The sequence below is a fragment of the Rosa chinensis genome, chromosome 7, assembly GCF_002994745.2.
Source record: "Rosa chinensis cultivar Old Blush chromosome 7, RchiOBHm-V2, whole genome shotgun sequence".
Classification (NCBI taxonomy): Eukaryota; Viridiplantae; Streptophyta; class Magnoliopsida; order Rosales; family Rosaceae; genus Rosa; species Rosa chinensis.
This window is the reverse complement of record NC_037094.1, coordinates 45,979,877-46,006,902: the sequence shown is the minus strand read 5'-3', so window position 1 is coordinate 46,006,902 and position 27,026 is coordinate 45,979,877. Positions and strand designations below refer to the sequence as shown.

The following is a 27,026-nucleotide window of genomic DNA, read 5'->3' as shown; positions in this document are numbered from 1 at the left end:
GATGAGTTTGATTTATGTTGGAAGTCTTATGATGGTATGTAGTACGACTTGTCGTTTTGGGCACTCCATATGATGTCGTTTAGGCACACAATTTTGCCAATTCTCACCTCATTTCTTCAGTATATACTAGCATTTCTCAACACATGCAAATAGTTTGATTTATGTTAGAAGTCTTATGAAGGTATGTAGTATGACTTGTCGTTTTGGGCACTCCATATGATGTCGTTTAGGCACACAATTTTGCCAATTCTCACCTCATTTCTTCGGTATATACTAGCATTTCTCCACACATGCTTTGCATGTGCAAGTTTTTTTTTTCAGAAAATAAAAAAGAAAATAGTTGTTTATTGCAGAAAAAATAAAATGGGAGAGAGAAAAGTGGGTTGTGGGTATTCTTTTTTTTTTTAATAAAAATACATTTTCTAAATGTCTTAATTATCTTTGTGATTTAATTAATTCTCAAAGTTTATTATCCTCTACGGTCAATTCAGTCAAAATTTTAGATTTTGGCTAACAAACCCTCTTCTCTTAATAATAGTGTGTGTGTGTGTGTGTGTGTAAGAGGAAATTACCACTAGCTCCAATGGGCTAGTTTTTCTTCCGATGCGCAAGATTCAAAAACAAAATACGTGCTACACACCTACATCTAAGTTATATTAGAAAACTGATTATAATAGGTATCTCCGCACATGTGAAAACCACAGGTTTTTGTCCATTTACCCTAATTCTAGAGATTTTTTTCTCACTTACCCCATTAAGTTTTTTTAATCCCCTCTTACCCATAACACCCTAAGGAGGTATTCCCTAATACCCCATAAAGTTTTATTTATTTTTATTTTATTTTATACTATTTTACCCTCATCCCTTTGCTACGTAGAGAGAGCTAGAATGGAAGAGAGAGAAACCATATGAGACTTCGCCGGAGCCCGATCATTGGCAGCCAGATTCCGGTCACCTTGTCGGAGGTCTCTAAAGAGGTCGTCGGAAATCTCATAGGTTTCCGAAAAGATTTATTGCCCCCCAAATAGACCTCTATTGCCCCCAATAGAGGGACAATAAACCTCTATTGCCCCCCAATAGACCTTTATTGGGGGGCAATAGAGGTTTATGAAACCTCGCCAGAAGTCTCCAAAGAAGTTGTCGGAGATCTCATATGGGGCTGGAGAGGTTTGTTGTCCTCTTGAATAAACCTGTATTGCCCCCAGTAGAACTTTCTGTAGTTGGAATGAGAATTAATCTCCGTAAAATTAGACAAATAAAACTTCAATTAAGGAAAAAAACAAAGAGGAGACTACATCAATTCAAAACATTTATTGCATCCACCCCCCACCCCCACCCGGGTCCATCTGTCTTGAGAAAGCCTTTCACAAAGGCCCCGGCTCCTAATTCCAAAAACATTTTTGTTCCAAATTTTTGCCTGATGGCAAAATTGATTACTAATAGTTAGAAAGTTTAACATGAGGCAAGTTTCCTTTCTTTGATTCCAAATTTGATGTACCAGGGTTTTAAAACCCTTGTGGGAGAGCCACATTGCCTTAAATTTGAAGGCTTTACCCTTCTTTGCATTATTATTCCTTATTGTCAAATAGATGGGTCCATGATCCGATCCAATAAGTGGAAGATTTTCTAGCTGAATATTTGAAAAGTTAATCAAGAATTTAGCATTAACACAGGCTCTATCTAATCTTTCATAAATTAAAGTATCATCTTTATGGTTGTTAGTCCAAGTAAAAGGAAGTCCCTGAGCATCTAGAGAGATAAGGCCTGCTCTATGTAGGAAGTCTAAAAAATTCAGCATGTGATTCGTAACCATTTGGTCTCCCCCCAGCTTCTCATCTAGGGTGAGAATATTGTTTAAATCACCCATTAGTAACCAGCACTCATCATTTTCTGGTTGTAAGGTTAACAATTCCAACCAGAGGTCAGCATGTTTTTCCTTTTTAGGAAATTAGGCATAGATAAAAGTTGAAAACCAGGACCTGTTTGTAGTAATGTCAGTGATCAAGCAATGTATGTATCTATCATGGGGTTTGATTAGGTCAACTTTAACCGTTCTAGTCTTCCAGAATAAAATCAAACCACCACATTGACCATGGGCAACAATTAAAATAAAATCATCATAAGGAAACTTCCTCAATTTATTTAATAAAGTAGTTGATGCCCTAGTATCTAGAAGGCAAAAAACATCAAAATGTAGAGAGGAAGAGTAGAAGAGGCACTGTGCCACAAAACCAGGCCAGGTGCTGCCTCGATAGTTCTGACAGAGCATTTTCATGGTTTGGCCATCTTGGGGGAAGAGGCGCTGTCCTCCTCATCCTGTGCCTCAGCCATAGTCTGATCCTCAGTCATCTCCCTAGTCCTTATTTGAGCCAGAGCTCATTGCAGAGTCACTCTCAGCCAGCATAATCACCTTTTTGCCATTGATCACCTTAACTTCATACTCATTCAAATTCTCACTGCTATCTTTCATAAAGTCATAAGCCCTAGCATCGCAAAAGTTCTCAAACTGCATGTAGGGGTCATCATAGTTAGCAAAAAAATAGTTAACTCCATCAGTAGAGAGTAGGTCTCCTTTGGATAGTAGCGATCCGCAAAGAGGTTAGAATAATAGAGCTAAAGGAAAAGTAAGAAAGAATAGAAGAGTAATTGGTATCGGAAGTGCTCACCACCTCCTCACTAGAAGAGCCGTTGTGGGATTTTATTCTCAGGAGAAGCATTTGATTGCCAATGAGAATGGTGCCCTGGCCAGTAGTGGCATCTTTGAACGAGATTCCAGGTTTGACTAAAGCTTTCTTGCTAAGAGTAGTGTTCCCTTTTTTGGTGTAACCGTCACTTGATTCCTTAGTAGTAGTGGTAGTTGCCCTTTTTGCTCTTGTTTACGCAGGAAGGGGGTGTTATGTTCCTCCTTGGACATATCCTGAAGATCCGCATCGAATCCTAATTTAGCCGGTTGAGGGAAGTAGACCTTCACGTTCCTAGTCGCCAGCTCCTTGATTTCAGGGTCCACCTCCATATCCGTAAGCACGATATCATCACCCTTTTCTTCGTCAACTAGCACAAAATGTTGTTGTTTTTTTTTTTTTGGCGCAGAGGACAATTCCTAATCCTATGCCTATAACTTCCACATTCAAAGCATACCTCGAAAATGGCTTCATAGGAGAGAAAAAGCCTTGCAGGTTCACTTACAAGATCAAAAGGAAGGTCACCTTCATCTTCTTCGCAGACTATGACGGTCCTTTTAAAAGGAATGCGGAGGTCAATTTCCATGCAGACACGAGCAAAGATGTAGTTTTCACTAAACTTAGTCCTCTCATCCAGCTTGATGAAGCGGCCCAAGACTTTGGTAATCGGTTGGATAGGATTCTTGTTCCAGTATTGTAAAGGAAGGTTTTGAAGTCTCACCTAGAGGATCAACGTCTCAATTTTAGCAGTGCGAGGATCGAAGTTGGGTGATCAGACCCTAATGTGAAAGATTCTGCCTTTCACCAACCACAGTCTGTTGTCTAGGACAAAGTCAACGTCTTGGAGGTAACTGAATTCCAGGGAGTACCAACCATAAACACGTTGGCACATACGCACAGAACCTTGACGATTTGCCAGTGTTGGTTGCACTTACAAATAATCTTCCTTGTGGAGACCCGCTTACCAAATATCTTGGCAAGAAGGACATAGCTGTTTAGATGCTTCTTACTTGTAAGAGCATGCTGAGGAACAAACACAGTGGTATCAGTCTGATCAACCACAATTTTGGTACCACCAATATGAGTAACAATGGTAGGTTCATTTTGAAGAGGTCTTGGGAAGGGATCAAAAGCGACAGGGCTACAAGGTCGGGAAGAACTCGCTTGAGCACGAGCATTTGGGCTGAAGGCCATTGTCAGAGGTGAGAAAAGAAGATCGCGAACAAGGTTAACAAAGGGTGGCAATGCTCTCAATGCTACAAGATCAACTGAATTTAAAGGCCAAGTTAGTATCCTATAACACGTAAAGCTACTTCGATTTTGAGAATCAAGGCATGCGTGCCGTCGAATACCCAAAAGATTTCCACTTATCCATGTGATTAGGGTCATGAGAGGTCGCATAAAATTAGTGTTAGGGTCTACGTGGAATAGCAAACGATTCATAGTAGGAGTAATAAAGCGAGAACCGGAGCTAGTAAAACTAATCAAGAGGTAAAGGAAATTAAAGAGATATGGGGAAGGAGGAGAACAAACCTGGAACCATACCTAGTCGGCGAAAAAATCGTTGGACATATCAAACAACCAAATACCTGGTAATAAATTCACTGTTCGAGAAATTTTCCAAAATAAAGCAACAACTTTACTAGGGAAGAACATCATGATGAGTCTGATCTCTAGCGCCGCCCTAGATCCAAATTGGGTATCAGCTACAAGGGAACAGGGTGGGTGTAGGCTTATGGGGTGGGTTATGGATAAGGGTTCACAGATCACAGTTCGGGATAGGGAAATAAGGCCAAGTGGGTGAGGTTGGGAAGGAGGGGATATCCAGGTGGCGGTGCAGGGGCCTGGCCATGGCAGCCACTACCATCTCTCTCCGGTAGCGATGAAATGGGAACAAACAAACCCTAGTAGAGCTCTAGGGTTTTGGAGAGAAGCGCGTGTCGTAGCTCTAGGCTTGGTTGATTTTGACAATACAATCTTTTCTCTCAGAGATTTTGTTGGCTGTGCAATATTCTCTTTTGTTCTTGTTGAATTTCAATTGGTGGATCATTATTTCAATTGTTGGATCACTGGTAACTGTGTTCTTCGTTTTCTTCATTGATATGTGTGCTCGTGAAGCTTTGAATAGTGGCCGACCTATAACACCTATGTTTTACTTGTCTGATGATATCAAAAAGGGCCTTCAAAAAGTATCATGAAGTATCAACCAAAAGATAAAAGATGTGTAACATTGTAACTTCAATGTATTAAGCCAAAGATTCAGAAGCATAAAGCAGTACAACGTTATGAATTAAGAGGCCAACAACTTGATGAGTACGATGAAGTTTTTTTTTTTTGTTGGTACAATGGGGGCCAGCGGCCCAAGCAAAGAGACAAAGAAGAAACAAGCAAATAGTGCTAGTGGTCATTCTAGAGCGATGAGTTCAATGAAGTTGAAACCAAAGTTCACACTTGTTTATACAACATGTTTTCATACTATGTTTGTGAAGAACATCAAAATTGTAGACCAGTTCTAGCCTTCTAGGCCATCTTTTCCATTTCCCTTCAAATAGATCTAATACCACAAGCATAAGCCCAAATACGCTTTCGCAATCTTTCAGCTTCTGCTGCATATGCGGCATATCCTGGCTCATCATCATGAGGTAATTGCATAGCTTCCCTCTGTATTGTAGCTAGCTTCCTTCCAGCCGCAGCTTCCCTGGAGCTGATCTCCATCAACCCTTCCAACAGCTCAGCAGATGTATTAGGTTCTAAAGCCAATCCCCATTCTATTACAAACGACTTCATGTCATCAACTTCACCCGTAAGTCCAAGATCAAGTCCCGAAGGGATGACATAGACCTTCAGTTTTCCATCCCAGCCATGGCATAACTTGAGACCAAGACATACCTTCATTTGTGATACACTCCTTACAGCAATAACTGGCATCGAAGCAATTGGTTGTGAACTTGCGATAGTATGGTGCGTCAGTCTGTGCCCATTTAAATTTTTCTCTCAAGACGCATGCCTCCTCTTACAAATTCACATAATCATCATCTGAGTTGACAGTACGTGCCTTTTCCCTGAGACGGTAAAGTTGATTCCTCCTGCTCACCAACCTATTAGACAGTAGGATGTAGTCATCGATAATTTCAGTGCATTTCCACAAATCAGGTTCCAGAAAGAAAAACAAAACCATCAGTCCATCTTTTACAGTCAAAGCGTCCTCATACATCACAAAGCATTGATTGTTACTTGAATCGACTAAATCAAAGTACTGGATAAGATTAAAGGATAGTATACCCTATTTGGCTCTGGTTTTGAGAATATTGATGAAATCTGAAAGAAAATAGAGGAACTTTATCAAGTTCATGAAATAAAAACTCTCAGAATAATAACTAACTTATTCAATTTTTTAAAATAACAAAAACATCCCATTGTTTAAGGAAGAGAGAATTCGAGAGAGATTGATGAGAGAATTGTATTTCATTATTGAGAATAGGAGCCCTATATATAGGGATTACAAAGTACATGTTCTAATGTTACAAGGAAATCAAATCCGAATAGAACTAGGAATTCTAGAACATTCTCTCCTATTGCTACTCCTAGTTTGATAGGCACACAAAACTGATTTTCCTTCAACACTCCCCCTTGTGCCGCTCAACTTGGTGGTGACGCTTCATCTGTTGCCTCGTTAAAAACCTTGCTCGAATGAAAAACCCTGTGAGATAAAAACAAGCTCGAGGAGGAGAAAAAGAGTACAACACGTCCTTCACTCTTCGAGATCGAACATGTAGGCATCATAACTCCCATGATGTCGATATCTCCCCATGAGTGCTACAATCATGGAAGTTCGGATAACTTTCTCAATCCTATGCTCTTCACATGTTTCTCGAAGGTGGATTTAGATAACGACTTAGTGAATAAGTCCGCTACATTATCCTCTGATCGGATTTGATTCACTTTAATCTTTAGAAGTGATTGTTGTTGATTATTATAAAAGAACTTAGGCGATATATGCTTGGTGTTGTCGCCCTTGATGAAAGCTAACTTCATTTGCTCAATACAAGCTGCATTATCCTCATAAATGCATGTAGGTTCATCTGTGGTAGACTTCAAACCACAACTTCCTTGAATATGTCTAATTACAGACCTTAGCCATATTAATTCACGCACAGCTTCATACAGAGCAATACTCTCTGCATGATTTGAGGAAGTAGCAACAAGGGTCTATTTCATAGACCTCCAAGATATCGCAGTGCTTCCCTTGGTAATGACATAACCCGTTTGGGAGCGACCTTTGTGAGAGTCAGAGAGGTACCCTGCATTAGCAAAACCCATCAAAATATCGTTGTCGTTTTGATGGAGGGGAGTAGGGAGACACCGGCGGTGGCAACATGGCCGGCTGCCAACCCTTGGACGGTGGCATTTGGCCTCTTGGGGTCCGATCCCAAATTTCTGTCATTCCTTTTTCTCTCTGTAGGAATAGAATAGGCCTATATCAATCGTACATCTAAGGTATCAAAAGATTGTCTTTACACCAATCCAATGGCGGCGTGTTGGCGCAGAGCTATGTCTAGCTAACAAATTCACTGCGAATGAGATGTCCGGTCTTGTGCATTGAGCTAAGTACAATAATGCACCTATCGCACTTAAGTAGGGCACTTCGGCCTTTAATGATTCTTCATCCTCATCCTTTGGACGAAACAGATCTTTTCCGGGCTCAAGACTACGACCAATTATAGGAGTACTCACAGGCTTTGCTTTACCTTCATTAAAGCGCCTTAGAATTTTTTGAGTATATCTAGATTGATGGATCAAAATCCCATCACTACGGTGCTCGAGTTCTAAACCGAGACAAAACCGTGTTTTCCCAAGATCTTTCATCTCAAATTCGGATTTCAAATATTTAGCAGTTTCCTTGAACTCATTTAGAGTTTCAATTAGGTTCATGTCATCGACATAAACTGCTACGATTGCAAATCTGAAACTTGTTCTTTTAATGAACACGCATGGGCATATTTCATCATTAATATATCCCTTCCCAATCAAGTAGTCATTTAGACGGTTATACCACATCCGTCCGAATTGTTTTAATCCATATAGTGAGCGTTTTAATCTTATTGAAAACGCGCTCCGTGGTTTAGAGCCACTTGATTTGGGTAATTGAAGTCCATCTAGAACCTTCATATATATATATATATATATATCTGAATTTAGATCCCCATAGAGATATGCTATAACCACATCCATTAGCTGCATGTCAAGTTTTTCGGAAACTACCAAACTGACAAGGTAGCGGAACGTTATAATGTCCATTACGAGAGAATATGTTTCTTCGTAGTCGATTCCAGGGCGTTGCGCCACGAGGCGGGCTTTATATCTAACCACCTCATTTTTCTTATTACGCTTTCTAACAAAGACCCATTTATGGCCAACAGGTTTTACATCTAGGGGTGTCTGTGTTATAGGCACAAATACCTGTCTCTTTGCTAGTGAATCTAATTTAGCCTGGATCGCATCTTTCCATTTAGGCCAATCCGCTCTGCTGGAAATCATGATTTGCATTATTGGATGTTTGCATTGTCATATTTTTTTTCTGTGAAAGTGGGCTTTGCATAAATTATTATTATTATTTTTTTTTAATAAAGTTGGATTTCAGGAGAGTGAATTAGAAAGTGGGAGCATTTCATTGAGGTCTGTAGTGGTTGGTCATCACTGAAGGTTGTCTTTCTATGAGGGTTTCCTTTTACTCGTGTATGAAAGAAGTATCCTGTTCATATATACAATGCAGCAGTGTAGTTTGTGCGATGTGTTGTCCATGCATAATCAACTGTCTGGGCTTCATCTACTTCTATCATGTCTTTGGACCGATTAGCAACTATGTTTTCCCGACAGATTTTTCTTTTTTGCATGCCATTTTAGAGAATTTAAGGAACCACAAGGCCAAGAGTTTCCTGTCAACCAATGGAAAATCTTTTGTATGTAAGTCAGGAACGATGATTAGTTATAGCAATTTGTGCTACTCAGATAGGCAGGCTAATTGGAGAGCTTCTAGCGATTATCTGTGTGCTTGGGGAGGTTTATATCTCACCTTGTGAAAATTGTATCTTGTTCGTACTGTGAGAATTGGTGGTTTATGTACCACTGATCTTTTACTATGAGTTAGTTGGCTGTCAGTATGACATTGACTTACTAGTGTTAATTCCAGGGAGTAAACTAGGTCCTCGAACAATGATGGTAGTCTTTCTATATAGTCGCCAAATCTAAGTAAATATGCCAGCAGATATACTCTTTTTACAGTAGAGAGAGTTGCTTTTTACACTAGAGCAGATATGCACTTTTCTTTTAGATTAAGCGTGTGAGATGATATGGTAGAGCATTGGCAGCTTATTGATGTTTTATCCGATTGATATAGCAAGACTGATTACTCCATTTTTATATTCCTAGTTGGAGTTGTTCTTAAAGATGTCAGTTTCACAACTCTATGATTTTTTTCGTTTCTCCCCCTTTGTTTTCCTTTTCTGTCTGAAATATAGTTGCACACTTTATTTCTACTTTTCAAATTTTGTTCAGGAGGAGTTTTCAAGTTCGAACTATTTTGCCTGAAGAATATCCAATGGCTGCACCAGAGGTAGTTTGATTAGGAGTCACTTTGATATGTGCCAAGGCTTTCTTGCTTTTTGTATTGATGTTGTTAGTTCTGCACATTTGTTTTTAATTGTTTGGTTTAAGATATGTATGTTCAAGTAAACCCTAATTTGTGTTTGGCACAAACTCTAGGTTACTTGCCCTAGTGGTAATAGGGTTAAATTAGAAGGATCTAGATTCCTATTCAATGTACGATTACTTTCCTTGTATGATTGAGATTCTATGCATTGTAATCCTCTATATAAAGAGGCCCCTATTATTAATGAGAATACACAACGAATTTCTCTCAATTTCTGATTCTCTAAAACACGTTATTAGCACGAAGCCTAACCCTGAATCCCTAAATTCGTAGCCTTCAAATTCCAGATACCACCGCCACCTACCTTGAAGATCCAAGTTCCAAAAAGCCAGAACCGGTGGTGCCACCTCCAGAACCGGCCCCCGGAAATCCCAGAAAACTTTCTGCCCTGTTCGAAGCCTTTCTCCCCTCCTACTACTGCCATACTCCACCACCGGAAGATCCTTGGCCCCAGAACCCAGGAACAGGAAGCCTCCTTCCCGAAACAGGCCGATTGACACCATAACCGGCCTTCAGAAGATCAGTACCACTGAACCGCCGGCGACCTGTATCTTCTTCCTCTGCTTCAGTTAACCAAGCCTAGAAGAAACCCTAGGCCCAGAAGCAGTCCTAAGCCCAGAAGCAGAAACAGATCCACCAAGCCCGGAAGCCCAGCAGCAGGCTCACTGACATCAACATCCAGTCAGCCTGCCACGTCAGCACCTCAGTCAACATTAGTCAACCCTCTGGTGAACGCCTGTTAACCTTTTTCCAGCCACTTTCCGGCGACATTTTTCCTGCCAACTTTTCCGGTCAAGATTTCCGGCAATTATTCAAGGTAAACTTTTCTAAAAGTTCCTGTTTTTGAAGTTTTATTACTTTCCTCTTCTTTTTCTCGAGGACTTCCAACATCCCTTCTTCTACCCCCCTTTCTTCTTCATAGGGGAGACCAAAAAGCTGAACTGTGGGGGTTCGTGCTCACTCCAAGCTTGGAGCTTGTAGAGTCCTCCAAACTTAGAGTTTGTTGAGAAGAAAAACAATCGACCACATACATCATTGTTTCGATCTAATCCAAAACCCCTCTTGGAATCAGATTTTCTTGGAAGCGACTACGCTCAGAAAACCCCTAATTTCTTGGAAGCTACTACGCTCAGAAATTTATAGTTTTTTTGTGGTAGCTTTTTTCGCTCCAAAACTTACCCTATTTTCTTGTTGTTTTTTAGGATGAGTAACCTGAACAAGTTGAGCTTTGCTCCACTAGAGACAACAGGCGCAGGATACCACAAGTGGGTCCGTGATGTGCGCCAGCATCTTAAGGCTGATGGGATCCTGAGTACTATCCAAAAGCCAAGTCAGGACGTGCTTACTCCTCAACAAGCTACTGCTTTTGAAGCCAATAGAGCTAAGAGAGAGGCGAATGAAGCAAAAACCATCATTCTCATGACAAAGGCACATGAATGACGTGCTCCAAAATGAGTACCTCAATGAGAAAGACCCAAGAAAACTATGGGTAGAACTCGACCAGCGTTTTGGCAACGTCCGTGATTCCCTGCTTCCAGTCTTAGAAGTGAGATGGCATAGCCTCCGCTTCTGTGATTTCAAGTCTGTACTTGACTACAATTCAGAAGCACTTCGTATCAAGTCTATGATGGAATTCTGTGGACAGAAAATCACTAATACGATGTTGATCGAGAAGACTCTCTCTACCTTTCCCGTCTCTGCATTGATGATAGCCAAAAACTACAGGATTGATGTCAATGCTTGACGCATCACAAGATTTCATGAGCTAATTGGTGTCATGAACGTAGCTGAAAAGCACGACAACATACTTGTGAAGAACTATAACTCTAGACCCGTGGGAACCAAGTCAATTCCGGAGTCTAATTATAGTCGCGCCTCCAAGGGAGGACGGAAGGTGCGAAACCCTAAGAATAGGGATAATTCTGGACGTTCTGGTCCATATTCTCGCCTTAAAGAAAGGAAACCACCAAGATAGGCATACACGGAACCGTGGAGGTAAATGTGTGATGAGAGAGACAGGCCAAGCCTCCGGTTATGGTGGTAACGCCACCAAAGGCAATAACCGTCCTCAAAACGCTCCCAAGAGCGCCTCAATCAAGGGAACCTGACCATAATGATGCTTGTCTCAGATGTGGATCAACTGGACATTGGGCAAAAGCATGTAAAGCATCCCAGCAAGTTGCAAACTCATACAAGGCGTATCGTGAAGCAAGGGAGGCAAACTACATGGAACAAGAAGATCAAGATGGCGATCTCGATCTAAGGGCGGAAGACTATAAGGATCAAGACCCATAAACTGGCGATTTTGATTAAGTCTTTTTATTTTCCAAGAGATGTAGGCAATTGCCATATTATTATAGTAGATACCAATGGTATTAGTCTTTCTTCAAAGAGGCGTACTCAATGTAAGTGTGATGTCTAGGAAGGTTTTGAGATAAGTGGTACTTAAGTGAGCTTTGCTCCACTGACATCTCTCTACTCACCTGGTCACACTTGCATTGAAATTACCAAAAGGAGTTAGATGAATACCATTGTTTTGCATTAGCTAGTTTATTGGATTAGATTCTTTTTGGTTAAAGAAACGATGATGTAATTCCGTTTGGCTTATTAATAAAAGTTGAGTGTTTTTTTTTATGACTCCTTTTTAATTACGAGCTTTTCTTTTAGGAATAGATGAACTACAATGTCTTGCGGATAGTGCGACTACGCACACCATTCTACGACATAGGCAATTATTCTTAGAGATGTTGCCTACATATTCCTCTGTGACTACGATAGCTGGGCCATCAGGTTTAGTTCAAGGACATGGAATGGCCCAATTCCTATTGTCAAATGGCGCCTTGGTTAAAGTCACTGAAGCTTTCTACGCTCCTAAGGCCAATCAAACCTTATTGAGTTTAAAAGAAATAAGAGCCAACGGATTCCACACTGAAACGCATAATGAGAACGGAAAAGAGTTCCTTTGCATTACCTCTAATGATTGCGGACGAAAGCGTATCTTAGATAAGCTTATGTGTCAATCTAGTGGACTTTATGTCACTACAATTCGACCAATTGAATCCAATAATGTGATAAGAGAAGATCTCTTAGATTCAGACACATATTGGCTTTGGCATGATCGACTAGGGCATCCTGGTCGTGATATGATGCTCCGTATACTAAAGACTTCACATGGACATCCATTCTTCAGAGTGAGAAGAAGCAAGAATCGAAAATTGATTCATGGACTTAGCAAGACCGCAACGATTGCAGCATCTGGCGTTGCAGCAATCTTGGGGTGCCATAGGACCCCCCAAGTCCCATGTGATGATGCCATTAATGGCACCAACCATGAGCATGATGCCATGGTTGCCCCTCCTAGTGCCCATGATGCCACATACACCAATTTCCATGGCTCTAATGCCATGATGGGAGATGTAGTCACACATTTTGGTTCTAATAGCGCTACAGACGCTCAGGCCCAACCAAAATCCTCATTGGTTACTTCTAAGGCCCCTCGCTCATTTTGTAAAGCCTGTTCCTTCGGGAAATTAGGACCGAGACCGTCCTACACAAAGGATCATAAAATACTCATTCCGTTCTTACAGAGAATCCAAGGGGATATCTGTGGACCAATTTAACCATCATGCGGACCTTTTAAATACTTTATGGTATTGATTGATGCGTCGACATGCTGGTCGCATGTCGCGCTATTGTCCACTCGAAATGCTGCTTATGCTAAACTCCTCGCCCAGATTATCCGTCTACGGGCTCACTACCCTGATCATCATATTAAGTCAATTCGACTTGATAATGCTGGGGAGTTTACATCGAAAACGTTCAATGAATATTGCATGTCATTGGGGATTGATGTAGAGCATCCAGTTCCCCATGTTCATACCCAAAATGGTCTCGCAGAAGCTGCTATCAAACGACTACAGATGATAGCACGGACATTGGTTATGCGCACCAATCTCCCTGTTTCTGCTTGGGGATATGCAATATTGCATGCAGCGACGCTAATTCGTCTACAACCCACTGCAACCCAATCTTACTCTGCGTTATAGCTAGTGACTGGGTACGAGCCTGATATCTCGCACTGACGCATTTTTGGGTATGCCATTTATGTGCCTATTACGCCACCACAGCGTACTAAGATGGGTCCACAACGACGAATGGGCATTTACGTTGGATATGAATCTCCAGCCATCGTCCGCTATCTTGAACCCTTGACAGGCGATCTCTTTACCGCTAGATTTGTGGATTGTCATTTTGATGAGACAGTCTTTCCATCGTTAGGGGGAGATAAGAACACATATGTTCGATAGGAACAATAGGAATTGTAGTGGTCTGTCCCCACTATGTCTCATCTCGATCCCCGTACCGCACAGTCTGAACTTGAAGTGCGAAGAATAATCGAGCTCCAGAACGTAGCAGACACTCTGCCTGATGCGTTTTCTGATGTTGCCAAAGTGACGAGATCACACATATTTGCTGCAAACGTGCCTGCAAGGATTGATGTCCCAAATAATGGACATAACGCCACTCCGTGACACCAGGAGATGGCTCCATGGCCCAAAATGGCAATGATATGGCGTCTATGGCCGCAGGTCCCGCAAGGAAGTGCGGTAGACCGATTGGTTCGAAGGATACTTGCCCTAGAAAGAGAGCGAATGAGGCACAAACAAATCCTTAGATCATCGATACTCAAAATCCGTCCCATGAGAATGTTCCGGATTATGGTTATGTCCAAGAGACATCATTGGGGGACGCCTCAATGTCATAACCTATCGCTGAGAACGTAGACATCTCTGTAAATTACACTAGTGTACATGGGATGTGGGAAAGAAACTCCATCATCATTGATGATGTATTCGTGTATTCAGTGGCGCGTGAGATTATTGAGACCGATGACATCGAACCACGCTTTGTTCATGAATGCCAACGTAGAGCTGATTGGCCAAAATGGAAAGATGTAATCTAGGCAGAACTTGATTCTCTAGCGAAAAGAAAGGTATTTGGCAATGTTGTACCAATACCGCCCAACACCAAACTAGTTGGTCACAAATGGGTATTCATTAGAAAGCATAATGAGAAAAACGAGATTGTAAGGTACAAAGCTCGACTTGTGGTGCAAGGCTTCTCACAACGCCCTGGAATCGACTACGAAGAGACCTATTCTCCCGTAATGGACGTCATAACCTTGTCAGTTTGGTAGTTTCTGAAAAACTGAACATGCAGCTAATGGATGTGGTTACAGTGTAACTATATGGGGATCTAGATACGGAAATATACATGAAGGTCCCAGATGGACTTCAGTTATCCAAATCAAGGGGCTCTAAACCACAGGGCGCGTTTGCAATTAGATTGAAACGCTCACTATATGGATTGAAACAATCTGGAAGGATATGGTATAACCGTTTAAGTGACTACTTGATTGGAAAGGGATATGTCAACAATGAACTATGCCTATGTGTGTTCATAAAAAGGACAAGTTCCGGATTTGCAATAGTAGCGGTTTATGTCGATGACATGAACATAATTGGCACCCTTAAAGAGTTAAGGGAAACCGCTGAACACTTGAAATTCGAGTTTGAGATGAAAGATCTTGGGAAAACACGGTTTTGTCTCGGTTTAGAACTTGAGCACTTTAGAGATGGTATCTTGATTCATCAATCAGCTTATACCAAAAAGATGCTTAGGCGTTTCAACACTGACAAGATTAAGCCTTCAAGCACCCCAATGGTCGTCCGTAGTCTTGATCCAAAGAAGGATCTATTTCGTCCAAAAAATGACGATGAAGAAGTGCTAGAGGCAGAAGTGCCCTACCTAAGTGCAATAGGCGCATTATTGTACTTAGCACAATGCACAAGACCGGATATCTCATTCTCTGTGAACTTGCTAGCTAGATATAGCTCTGCGCCAACACGACGTCATTGGACTGGTGTTAAAGATATCTTTCGATACCTAAGTAGTACGATTGATATGAGCTTGTTCTATCCCTACAGAGAAAAGATGGATTCGGACCCATCTAGTGTCAGGGACGCCACGTATGGTGGACTGCGTTCCCTCTCCCCATCCCAAAACAATATAAGTGTTTTGGAAGGTTTTGCTGATGCTGGGTACCTCTCTGACTCACACAAAGGTCGCTCCCAAACTGGTTATGTTTTCACCATGGGAAAGACCGTGATATCTTGGAGGTCTACAAAGCAGACCTTAGTCGCTACCTCTTCGAATCATGCAGAGATTATTGCTCTTCACAAAGCAGTTCGTGAATGCATATGGCTCAGGTCCATAGTTACGCATGTTCGAAGCAATTGTGGTCTGAAGTCTACCACAGATGAGCCAACAAGCATTTATGATTTATGAGGATAATGCTGCTAAATTCTTCTGCATCGAATGAAGAAGAAATGAAGCAAGTCTACATCAAAGGCGACAACACCAAGCATATATCGCCTAAATTCTTCTACAATCAGCAACAACAGAAGCTCCTCAAGATCAAAGTGAACCAGGTTCGATCTGAAGACAATGTGGCAGACTTGTTTACTAAGTCATTGCCCAAATCCATGTTTGAGAAACATGTGACAAGAATTGGCTTGTGGAAATTATATGAACTCCCATGACTGTAGTCATCAGGGGGAGGCGCAGACATCAGGGGGAGATGTCTACATGTTCGTCTCGAATCGTGAAGGGTGTGTTGTGCTCTTTTTCTCCTTCAACCGAGGTTATTTTTGTCCCACTGGGTTTTTGTTACTCGGCAAGGTTTTTAACGAGGCAACGAGAGAAGCACCGCGTTTGGGCAACACAAGGGGGAGTGTTCAAGTAAACCCTAATTTGTGTTTGGCCCAAACTCTAGGTTACTTGCCCGAGTGGTAATAGGGTTAAATTAGAAGGATCTAGATTATTATTCAATGTACGATTACTTTTCTTATATTGAGATTCTATGCATTGTAATCCTCTATATAAAGAGGCCCCTATTATCAATGAGAATACACAGCGAATTTCTCTCAATTTCTAATTCTCTAAAACAATGTACAATTTAAGTTCAATGATTTCAAAGATTCAAGGAGAGTACGAAATAGAACATTGCAGTGGGTAGAACTTATAATTTTGCTTCACATGTGAATGGTTATTCGGGTATTTTGTTAAAAGGCAGTTTTGTTTTCTCCCTCTATATTATATATTTTAAGGGGCAATTTGTTGGCATATGTTTTCAGAACAAATCAAATGGTAGATTTCGAGAGTAGTAGTAGTGAGCATATGTTTTCAGAACAAATCAAATGGTAGATTTCGAGTAGTAGTAGTAGCGAGCAGTTTGTAAAGATGATGTCGTTTTGGGTTTAGAGTAATTAGTATCTGGGCTTTGCAGAGTCATTGCATGCAGGGGGAATTATCAGGATCTTAAAAGGAAATTATTTAAGTAACCCAACATGAAGGATTACAATTGCTGAAGTCATGGCCTATGTTGCCAATCATTGTGGAATAAATATGATTTATCATCTTTCTTTACAACTCTGATTCTGGTTGTTCATGATATATGGATTGGAATGTTTTCAACTTTGGTTGAGTATATGGAGTGCAGATGTTGATAGAAATAATAGTAGGTTAATAAAGTGGTATCACTTCCACAAGCGGTCAATACTGATTTCACTATCACTTCCACATATCAGGCTCTTCAGTTGCACGATATCTGCATCATCCAAGCAACCAGCTAGTTCTACTTCACAAGTCTCATCCCTTACATTCATTACCCGCTTAAAATCTTCATGGCTGATCATCAACCTCCCATGAATCTTCATGCCTACATCAAAATTGTCGACCAACATTTGGCAAAGGTGGAGGTTCAATTTGCTGCACCGGAACAAGAAAATATTACCAAATCCCATATCGCTGATTGCTAAAACCTTTTCATTTGACAGCTTTCCAACAGTCTGTTTGAACTCTTTTGCCCGGCCGGCCATTGAAATGATAATGGGAACTTCACCAGAACTGTTATGAAGCTTCCATTCTTTCCATCATCTTGGCAATCACCTCTTATGGTAATTTCAGTGTCACCGGTCTTTTCCTGAAACATAATTGTAATTGTCATTGTCAACTTCCCACTTTGTCAGCCTTATTCTATTATCATTCCATGAACTGTTTTTAATGATATTAAACAAATGACTCGAACGCTGTACCTCATTAACTGCCGATGCTAATTTCTTCATGCGTTTTTTGGGATTTTTCGATGGACTTGACCTTTATTCACAATCAATTACATCAATTACCATTACATATGACTGCAATTTTTTTATATATAAACAATGTGCTATGACATAAACTACTTACTCGTCTGAACTGCATGAACTTCCACTTTTACTTGGATCGCCTCATGAACTCTTTTATACATGTCTGTTGTCCATCTCTCTCTTTTCTATGCCTCTTGCATCCACCCGTTTGCTTGTTGCTACCGTTTACCGCACCAATTCACCTGTTTTATGTTCGGATCAGACCACACATAAGGTTAAATACAGAAGACCAACAAATTAGTACTAACAAACTGCTAAAAATACCGTAGTAACCCCGATATCTTTTGCCCATCTCACAATAACACAAGACGCTTTCCTGAGAAGTAAATGGAAATCCTAAAAAGCTAAGTACTTAATCAATGATTTCAACGACCCAACTTAATCACTTTTCTATTAAAGTATATCCTGCATCATATTCTACACTACACAGAAAAGCAGGTAGGACTTCTGTATAAGTTTCCAATGATTATGGCTTCATAACTAAAGCCGCCTACCTATTTCCATTAATGATTTCTCTCAGTCAGTGCAATTAACTTTAACAGTGCTCTTGGACTCTTAAGAAGCTCAATCACATATAAACCACTATGTATTATTGATTCCACCCAAAGATACACTCACTAGATTACACTCTTTAAGTGGAAAACTTGTTTCTAATCCTTGAGAGAAAAGTATAATCTTTCCTTTGTAGTTTGGGTAATGTTCCTGTCTATTGGCAGCATTTGTATTTGATGCTTGTGTGCAAGGGTTAATGGTATTGTTTGTGTTTACTAGGAACTAATTACAAATTAAGCCACCCAGATGTGTAAAATTTATGCTACATTTTATGGCAGAAATTTCTATGCTTCAGGAGTTCAGGACAACATGTACAACTTTGATAACATTTTCAACTTTAACGAGCTTTATGAATTGGTCTTTTTCAACAATACTGACAACTATCCATTTGGCTACACAAGCAAATCACATCATATGAATCTTTCAAAACAGTGTTCTGTACACAGAAGAAAAATCTGAAATCTTTACCAGCATAGTAGCACTGCCATGTGCTACTCTCCAGCCAGACCGTAGAAATGGGCTCCTTAAATCCTTGTGAAACTGCAGAAACGAAATATTGTGCTCACAAGAAAAAGGACAGAAAAAAAAAAAATGGACTAGTTCAAATTAAACAAGGATCCTAAACAAGACTCTACTATGATTCCACAGTACCAAGACCCCAATTCAACGCAAGCCCAAAGACTCAATCTTGCATTTTGCTCACTTTTCCAATCATCACCAATTTCTCATAAAACACAAAAAAAAAAAGATAGACAAAGATAGTGAAGCATTTTACCCAGAAACCATGCCAACTTCACAGGAGGGTCAGGAGCTTCTTCGGTCAAGTCCTAAACCGCTCCGGCAAGGTACTCTCCCCTCCACTTTCCTCCTCAGCTTCTTCATCAACGCCATCTTCTTTTGCACTCACACGACCCTTAACTTCCTTTCAAACAAAAATCCAATTGCTTTCCCAGAAAACCCACGAAATAGGCTTGGTTTGTGTTCAAAGATTGGATTTTGGTTAAAGAGCGAAAGGGAATGGTTTGGTTATGAAGTCAAGTGGTGAGAGGGGAAGGAACAGAAGTGATTTTGGGTCTGAGAAGAGACGGGTTTGGATGTGCCAGCGAGGAGGCTGTAAAACACGTTTTACTCTAACGGCACCGTCAACTGTGAAATTACCTTCAGCCCCTACTTTGACCCATCATTCTCCTCGTGCCACGTCAAATAAAAGTCTGAGCACGTTACTAAAAGTCTCAAGGCCAACCAAAGAGGAAAGCTAGATTGAACTTCTGCTTAGCTATAGCCCCTTCCTTCCAGGTCACATTGATGAAGACCACCAATGTTCTGATAAGTCAAGGAGTCGGTATAAGCTGCTCAACTTAGACTGAGATTAATTCAAACTACATTTGAGTTTTTCATACCCGCAAATCTCCAGAAAATGTTACTGAAAGCTCTGCTTCTCATCCTCCTCTTCCAACTGTCCACTTCCAAGGACACCATAACATGGAACGGAGAGCAAGTAAAGGATGGTGACCTTCTAGTGTCCAAAGGAAACGACTTTGAATTGGGTTTCTTCAGCCCCAGAAACTCGAGCTACCGCTATGTTGGAATTTGGTATTCCATGTCTCAGATATCTGACCAAACAGTGGTGTGGGTGGCAAACAGAAACAACCCCATCAATGATACATCAGGTGTTCTCACAATAAACAGGTATGGAAAACTAGTCATTTATGCTCACAATATGGAGAACGTTCCTATATGGTCTGCCAATATGTCTCGGTCAGTCATAAAAACAAACCTCTTATCTGCACAACTTTTAGATACAGGAAACTTAGTTCTGACCCAGGATGGTAAAACTGAAAGCTTTATTATATGGCAGAGTTTTGATTATCCTACAGATACTCTAATCCCTGGTATGAAACTTGGGGTGAGTTGGAAAACTGGTTTAGAGTGGTTTTTAACATCTTGGAAGTCACCAGATGACCCTGGAACTGGGGACTATAGCCATAGGCTTCATTGGAACCAGACGGCCATGCTACAATATTTTCTGTTCAAGGGTTTAACTACTAGGGTTTGGAGAAGTGATCCTGGGCCTTGGCGCAATTTTGTTAGTAATAATGATGAAACGTATTACCTACAATCTAGTGATAACTCCACTATAAAATTTAGAATGGTTGTGAATGATTCTGGGTTATTGCAGCATTTGACATGGAATGATGGTGACCATCAATGGAAGGAACTATGGGCTGCACCGAAATACCGTTGTGACTTGTATGGACAGTGTGGTGCCTATAGTAAATGTAACCCTGACAATATTAATATGTTTGAGTGTGAGTGTTTACCAGGGTATGAACCTAAATCTATAAATGACTGGAATCAGAATGATGGGTCAGAGGGGTGTCTGAGTAAGCGAGTTGGAGTGTCAAAGTGTGGAGTTGGAGATGGGTTTTTAGAGGTGGCAAGGGTGAAAGCTCCAGACACATCGACAGTAGTAGCACGACTGGATACTGGTATGAGTGCCAAAGAGTGCAAGCAGGAATGTTTGAGAAATTGTTCTTGCACAGCATGTATGAGCATCAATAATAAAGGGCGCATTGATTGCTTGACATGGTATGGTGAGCTGCTGGATATTGTGAAGCACACGGATGAAGGACAAGTTCTACATGTTCGTGTGGATGAAATTGAGTTAGGTAATATACTTTGCTTGCAAATGAAGCAAATTCTTGCAAGTTTAGGAAAATTATGTATTTCACTTTGTTTTTTGGGTTAATTATAATGTCATTTCTAATCCTGCAAACATGATTGTGCATGGGGAACTTCATCTTTACAACTGCTGTGAGTGTTTAGAAGAGTTAAAAGTAATTTGAAGATTCTGAATTTATTAGTAATTTGAGCTAAATATCTCCTAGTCTAGTGATTTTTTTACCCTTAAATAATGTCAGTTTTCTACTAACATAACAGAAGAAACTATGAAAGTTACTATAATGGTTTACTTATCCATGTAAGTTCTCTTCATCATTGTTTCTTAATACCTTCTTGTATTCATACGTAGCTATGTATTCCAGAAAATCAGAAGGTTTTTTGGAAAGGAGGGGCATGCTGGCTATTCCAATATTGTCTGGTCTACTGGTGCTGGTACTAATCCCTGTGTTTGGCTGTTGGTGGCTTAAGAAAAGAAGGAAAACCAAAGGTATAGAATTTTTTGTCTTTTCTAGTTCAGGCAAAGTGGAAGTATGAATAATATTCCATGATCAAGAAACAAATGAATTTCGACTTTTGGTCTACTAAATACCAATACAGTGAAGGATGGCATTGGTGATAACGCTGGTGCAGTCTATAAAACAAGATCCATATCCCTCATGCACAAGCATTTTGAACTTGTTTTTCTAATGGGGTTAGAATAGTGTGGAGAAAATGATTCCAACAATTTTCTGTCTGTGTTGATGAAGACTTAGCAGTGGTGGATGAACTTGGAAAAGCTAGGAAACACCCTGATCTGCAATTTTTCTCTCTGAGCACAATAATTGTAGCCACAGGCAACTTCCATTCTGGAAATAAACTCGGGGAAGGTGGTTTTGGATCTGTTTATAAGGCAAGTCCCAAATTAGATGTCCTCAAAATTTGATCATTTGTAGCATTTCTGCTTAATTAGTAAGAAAGTACTTATGTTTTATTTCTTTGAGGATTTGATTGCTTCCTTCACTTTTATCTTCAAATAGTAGCAATTGCATTGCTACTTTCATTATGTGAAACTTACTGCCTAATTACAATTTTAGGGTCAGTTACCAAATGGACAGGAGATTGCTGTGAAAAGATTGTCCAAAACTTCAGGGCAAGGGATTGAAGAATTCAAAAATGAAGTTGTGCTTATAGAAAGACTTCAACACAGGAACCTTGTGAAACTTTTGGGTTGTTGCATAGCGGGAGAAGAAAAGATGTTGGTCCTTGAATACTTGTCCAACAAAAGCTTGGACTTCTTTCTTTTTGGTACGTACATCCAGAGGAAAGATCAATTGTTTATGCCATTTCTAACATAACAGAAGTATATATACCGTCCAGCATTTATTTATATAAAATCCAAATATTTGATGCAGATGACACAAGAAGGTCCTCTTTGGGTTGGAAAAAGCGCTTTGAAATCATCAATGGGATTGCTCGTGGGATTCTTTATCTTCACCAGGACTCGAGAGTTAGAATTATACATAGGGATCTAAAAACCAGCAATATTCTTCTAGATGCTGAGATGCACCCAAAAATTTCAGATTTTGGCATGGCAAGAATATTTTATGGGGACCAATTGCAGGATAAGACAGCCAGAGTTGTTGGAACATAGTGAGAATCTCACTTGCACAGTTGCAGAAAAACGTGCATTCAAAAGAATTGGTATCACCATTCAATGTTTATTTTACTATTCTTAATGTGAATTTATGTTGTTATGTGCAGTGGGTATATGTCACCAGAGTATGCAGTTTTTGGTAGATATTCAACAAAATCAGATGTCTTTAGCTTCGGGATCATAATATTGGAGATCATAAGCGGCAAGAAAAACTCTGGTTCATATTGGGAGGATCATTCCATGAACTTGATAGGAAATGTGAGCAACACAAGTTTTGCTGGCTTTATTACTTGCCTATTCATCCCTTTTCTTAATTGATTCTTTGAACTATAGGTTTGGCAGATGTGGGGTGAAGACAGAGCTTTAGAAATTATGGATTCATCACTAGAGTTATATCAACCAGATGAAGTCTTGAGATGCATTCAAGTTGGGCTCTTATGTGTGCAAGAAGATTCAAAGGACCGGCCTACCATGTCAGATGCTGTTTTCATGTTGAGTGGTGAAGCATCTCTTTCAACTCCTAAGCAGCCTGCATTTGTTTTTAGAAAAAGTGCATGCAGTAATGTTCCATCCCTTGCAAGTGGATTATGTTCAATAAATGACTTAACAATAACCAATGTGGATGTTCGATGATTAAAATGCAACTCTTTCAATATACTATAGACATGGCATGACTATTTTATCAAATGTAATTTGATTAGTCATAAGTTATATATAATATATTCAATGTCTTTGAATAGCTAGCCTTTATTTTATTTTATTTCCGTATCATAGAATAAAATAGAAAGGGAAGGGATGCATTTTTTGTCGACGAGATATTTATTGCTAACCCAGAGAAGGGCTGCTTGGGGGTTGGAATTCAGCGGCTTTTTCAATTGTTATTACAATTAGCTCAATGCCGGAATTTGCAAATACTGCTACTATTTGAGGAGTTGTGTCATAAATTCTTGTTTTTGTGATTTTATTGGAGCTTAATAGGTTCACAACTTGCTGTGGCATTAGCAACTTGTCGCCGAGTTTTTTTTTTTGATGGCCAACTTGTCACCAAGTTGGCCATAGTTGATACTTGATACCAGGTGATGTAACTCCTTGTAGGAAACAGATCAGTGAACAGAAGAAGCAGAGCAGTATTGATTCTGTTAAAGTTTGCCATAGACTGTTCAGTGAAAAGTTTGCTTGCAATTCAATGAAAAACTAAGCACCAGAAGACTGCTAGCACTACACAATCTCACGCCACAAATAAAACTAGATTACCGAGAGGCCATGATTCATAGTTACTACTTACTAGGACAAAAGTCTGTCTCTCCCCTAATCACTAGGAAATTATACTTTCCTTGACAAACTTGGAAACCAAAAATAAATTAGGAAAGTCTAGCACAAGTAATCTTATCTTTGATCAGCTGATCCATCCATTGCTAGTGGTTTCCTTCTATGTACCATTAAATTCTGACTTAATGTTTTTTCCTTTTTTAAATGCAGATTGGCCACGTTTGGTACCCTGTCTGGAATAGATTGATATTAGGAACTGGATTAGATAATCTTATTTGATTTATAGAAACAGATAGGAAATTAAAAACAGAAAATTCTGATGAAAAATTAATTAAATAAACACCGGTACATATTGTCAGAATTTTAAGTTTTGCATCATTATCGAGCTTTCATTGTAGTTATTGTCAAGTCATTTATAGAATCAGTTCCGTTTGCATGTAACGGATCAACATCAGCGTCGGAATCTCTTCTGTAAACAAATGCCAGATGCTTAGGCAATGGAGGAGATGCTTCACCACTCAACATGAAAACAATGGCTGACATGGCAGGTCGGTCCTTTGAATCTTCTTGTACACACAAGAGCGCAACTTGTATGCATCTCATGACTTCATTAGGCTGATATGACTTCAGTGTCGAATCAACAATATCTAAGGCCCTGCCTTCTCCCCATAGCTCCCAAACCTGCAGTTAAAATTTAATTTAAAAAACAAATGAATACTAAGGAAAAAAAGGGTTAGAAAAATATGTTTTGCTTACACGTCCTATCAAGTTCATGGAAGGATCCTCTAGTTCAGAACCATTGTTTTTCCGGCCGCTTACAATCTCCAACATTATGATCCCAAAACTAAATACATCAGATTTCGTTGAAAATCTCCCAAATATTGCGTACTCTGGTGACATGTAGCCACTGTGTATAAACAATGTAGAATGTCATAGCAAAAGAATGGCATAATTAAGATATTAGATGTGTTATTTATTATTCATACTATGTTCCAACAATTCGCCTCGTCTTATCTTGCAATTGGTCTCCATGGAATATTCTAGCCATGCCAAAATCAGAAATTCTTGGGTTCATCTTAGCATCTAGAAGAATATTACTAGTTTTCAGATCTCTATGGATGATAATGATCCTCAATCTTGAGTCTTGGTGAAGATACAAAATCCCACGAGCAATCCCGTTGATAATTTCAGAGCGCTTTTCCCAATCCAAGAAGGACCGTCTTGTGTCATCTTCATCAAAATGCAAATGGTATTCTTTAGTAAAGAAGCTTCAAAGATATTCTTTATATTTGAGAAATGGCTTGAACCAATCATTATTTCATCTACACGTGCTTTGTTTCAATACCCATGGTCACACAGGGACTTCGGTTCAGAGTAGTCTTCCTTCCATTGAAGGCCACCATCATCCCATGTAAAGCGCTCGTGCGCAGAATCCGTCACGGTTGCTCTTGTAATTGCATTGGTGTCATCCATGAGATAATAAGTTTCCTCTTGATTAGTGACCACACTAGGTGATGGCCCTGGACTTCGCCAATACTTACTCAAACCCTTGTACAGAAAAATTTCGGGGGATGCAATCTGATTTGGATAGAGCCTTAAGGTATAGTCTGTTAAAAAACCATATACATGCTCACAACATATGCACACAATCATAAAAGGGATTAAGGCTTACCTTCAGCAATCACTGGCATGGATTCCATCTTATGCTACAAACACGAACACTGAATATAGTCTTCTGTTACTTACCAACTTGCTTCTCAATGGACAGAACAATATGCAAAACGTCGGCAGTAATCAGGGACCAATTCATCTGTATATATAGGAGACTTAACCCTCAAGAAGCTTCCCATTAAAGCTATCCATATCGGTTTAGGTTTCCTAGTTAGATTCTTAATGTAACACTTCATTGTAATCTTTCTTGCAGACTAAGAATAGGATTACTTACCTTAATGAATAGATACACTGCTTCATTAAGTTACAAGTATTGATTTACTGTTTGTATCCATGTTAAACTAGGATTGATATTAAGCTAATCATCAATTACTTTATGATGATATGTGTTATGTCCATATTTGATCTTACATAGTCCCCAATTGCAGGGTCATCTTGTGACTTCCAAGATGTTAAAACCCATTCTTGCCCAGTTTTCCAATTCACCCCAACTTTCATACCTGGAATTAAAGTATCTGTGGGATGATCAAAACTTTGCCATGAAAGGTTTTCATTATTATCATCCTGGAACACAACTAGATTTCCTGTATCTAAAAGCTGTGCAGATAAAGTGCTTGTGTTAACATTTTGAACCGACCGCGACACATTAGTAGACCAAATAGGAGTGCTCTCCATGTTATAAGCATAAAGGACTAGTTCTCCATACCTGTTTATTGTGAGCACACCAGAGGTATCATTTATGGGATTGTTCCTGTTTGCAACCCACACCACTGTTTTATTAGATACTCTAGTCTGAGAATACCAAATTCCAACATACCGGTTGCTAGAATTTCCGGGGCTGAAGAAACCCAATTCGAACTTGCTCTGTTTGGACACTAAAACTCCACCATCATCCTTCAGTTGTTCTTGGTTCCGTGTTATGGTGTCCCTGGATTCGCAAAATCGGAAGAGGAGGAAGAGAAGCAGAGCTTTGAATAACATTTTCTTGGCATTAGCAACTTCGTAGGTGTGAACAGTGGCAAGTTTCTGATTTTCAGAGTTGGAAGGGTAATGATCGAATTACATTGATCTTCTTTTTTTCTACTATTACAACTTTCTCAATTGTCGGACCTAGACCGTTGTCTCTTCTAGCCAGAAATTAATCAAGAAGCTAGCTGAAATTCAGAGCGGTGGAGAAAATTGCCTGGCTGACATTGGTGTTCTTGATTGGCAAATGTTACATCAACTCATCAGAGATAAAAATTTTGCAGGGTCTAGTCCACCAAGTGAAGGAGAAGGAGGATACGATTTCGAAGCTGATGGAGAATCTTAAGCAAAATTAGCTTGATATGGACAGGAGAATCAATGAGATATATGATCTTGTACGTCGAGATGATCCGGAGTCAATTGGATGTAGCCAAGCTGCCAAGGCCGCTTAACGGAATCTCCAATGGCAAAAGAGGAAGTGAACAACACTGATTCAGGTCGATCATGGTGTAGGAAATAAAAGCGAAAGAAGGAAGCAGGGTTGTTTTTCTATCTCTGTCTTCTTTCATGATCTAGCTAGTAACGTCGAAAAAATA

The 27,026-nt window shown here is 39.9% G+C and overlaps 3 protein-coding genes and 1 long non-coding RNA gene across 5 annotated transcripts; 1 reads left to right on the top strand and 3 right to left on the bottom strand.

Moving 5' to 3' along the window:
• Positions 1-16,800: 16,800 nt before the first annotated feature.
• LOC112175445 lies at positions 16,801-19,308 on the bottom strand. The gene is made up of 5 exons (XR_002926454.2): positions 18,985-19,308; positions 18,678-18,749; positions 17,698-17,839; positions 17,547-17,607; positions 16,801-17,434 (listed from the first exon to the last, which is right to left on the bottom strand). It is a non-coding gene; the product is annotated as an uncharacterized LOC112175445 (long non-coding RNA).
• Positions 19,309-19,459: 151 nt separating this feature from the next.
• LOC112175443 (G-type lectin S-receptor-like serine/threonine-protein kinase At1g11410) lies at positions 19,460-23,332 on the top strand. 2 transcript variants are annotated; one of them, XM_040511164.1, is made up of 7 exons: positions 19,460-20,878; positions 21,241-21,378; positions 21,638-21,780; positions 21,965-22,175; positions 22,283-22,520; positions 22,632-22,782; positions 22,867-23,332. In XM_040511164.1, exons 1-7 carry the CDS (start codon positions 19,627-19,629, stop codon positions 23,155-23,157), a joined length of 2,424 nt encoding a protein of 807 aa, XP_040367098.1. In that variant the 5' UTR covers positions 19,460-19,626; the 3' UTR covers positions 23,158-23,332. The 2 variants fall into 2 exon arrangements, with proteins under 2 accessions (XP_040367098.1, XP_024168886.1); XM_024313118.2 differs by having other exon boundaries at positions 22,858-23,332.
• A 708-nt stretch (positions 23,333-24,040) lies between these two features.
• Positions 24,041-24,904, bottom strand: LOC121048767 (cysteine-rich receptor-like protein kinase 5). The gene is made up of 3 exons (XM_040511170.1): positions 24,780-24,904; positions 24,550-24,700; positions 24,041-24,474 (listed from the first exon to the last, which is right to left on the bottom strand). The coding sequence occupies exons 1-3, from the start codon at positions 24,866-24,868 to the stop codon at positions 24,172-24,174; spliced, it is 543 nt and encodes a 180-aa protein (XP_040367104.1). The 5' UTR covers positions 24,869-24,904; the 3' UTR covers positions 24,041-24,171.
• Positions 24,905-25,131: 227 nt separating this feature from the next.
• LOC121050571 (G-type lectin S-receptor-like serine/threonine-protein kinase RKS1) lies at positions 25,132-27,026 on the bottom strand. Its single transcript, XM_040511169.1, has 2 exons — positions 25,876-27,026; positions 25,132-25,395 (listed from the first exon to the last, which is right to left on the bottom strand). Exons 1-2 carry the CDS (start codon positions 26,443-26,445, stop codon positions 25,132-25,134), a joined length of 834 nt encoding a protein of 277 aa, XP_040367103.1. The 5' UTR covers positions 26,446-27,026.

What these genes read in the sequence shown, in the direction of transcription:
- LOC112175443 (XM_024313118.2), top strand. Translation starts at nt 19,627, where the DNA reads ATGTTACTGAAAGCTCTGCTTCTCATCCTCCTCTTCCAACTGTCCACT. An exon ending in TGTGGATGAAATTGAGTTAG is followed by an intron (nt 20,879 to 21,240) that starts GTAATATACTTT and finishes ATTCATACGTAG; the next exon opens with CTATGTATTCCAGAAAATCA. An exon ending in GTTTTGGATCTGTTTATAAG is followed by an intron (nt 21,781 to 21,964) that starts GCAAGTCCCAAA and finishes TTACAATTTTAG; the next exon opens with GGTCAGTTACCAAATGGACA.
- LOC121050571 (XM_040511169.1), bottom strand. Translation starts at nt 26,445, where the DNA reads ATGTTATTCAAAGCTCTGCTTCTCTTCCTCCTCTTCCGATTTTGCGAA. An exon ending in ACCCTGCAATTGGGGACTAT is followed by an intron (nt 25,396 to 25,875) that starts GTAAGATCAAAT and finishes TTAACAGACTAT; the next exon opens with ACCTTAAGGCTCTATCCAAA.
- LOC121048767 (XM_040511170.1), bottom strand. Translation starts at nt 24,868, where the DNA reads ATGAACCCAAGAATTTCTGATTTTGGCATGGCTAGAATATTCCATGGA. An exon ending in AGGCGAATTGTTGGAACATA is followed by an intron (nt 24,701 to 24,779) that starts GTATGAATAATA and finishes GTTTATACACAG; the next exon opens with TGGCTACATGTCACCAGAGT. An exon ending in CCATGAACTTGATAGGACGT is followed by an intron (nt 24,475 to 24,549) that starts GTAAGCAAAACA and finishes TTTTAACTGCAG; the next exon opens with GTTTGGGAGCTATGGGGAGA.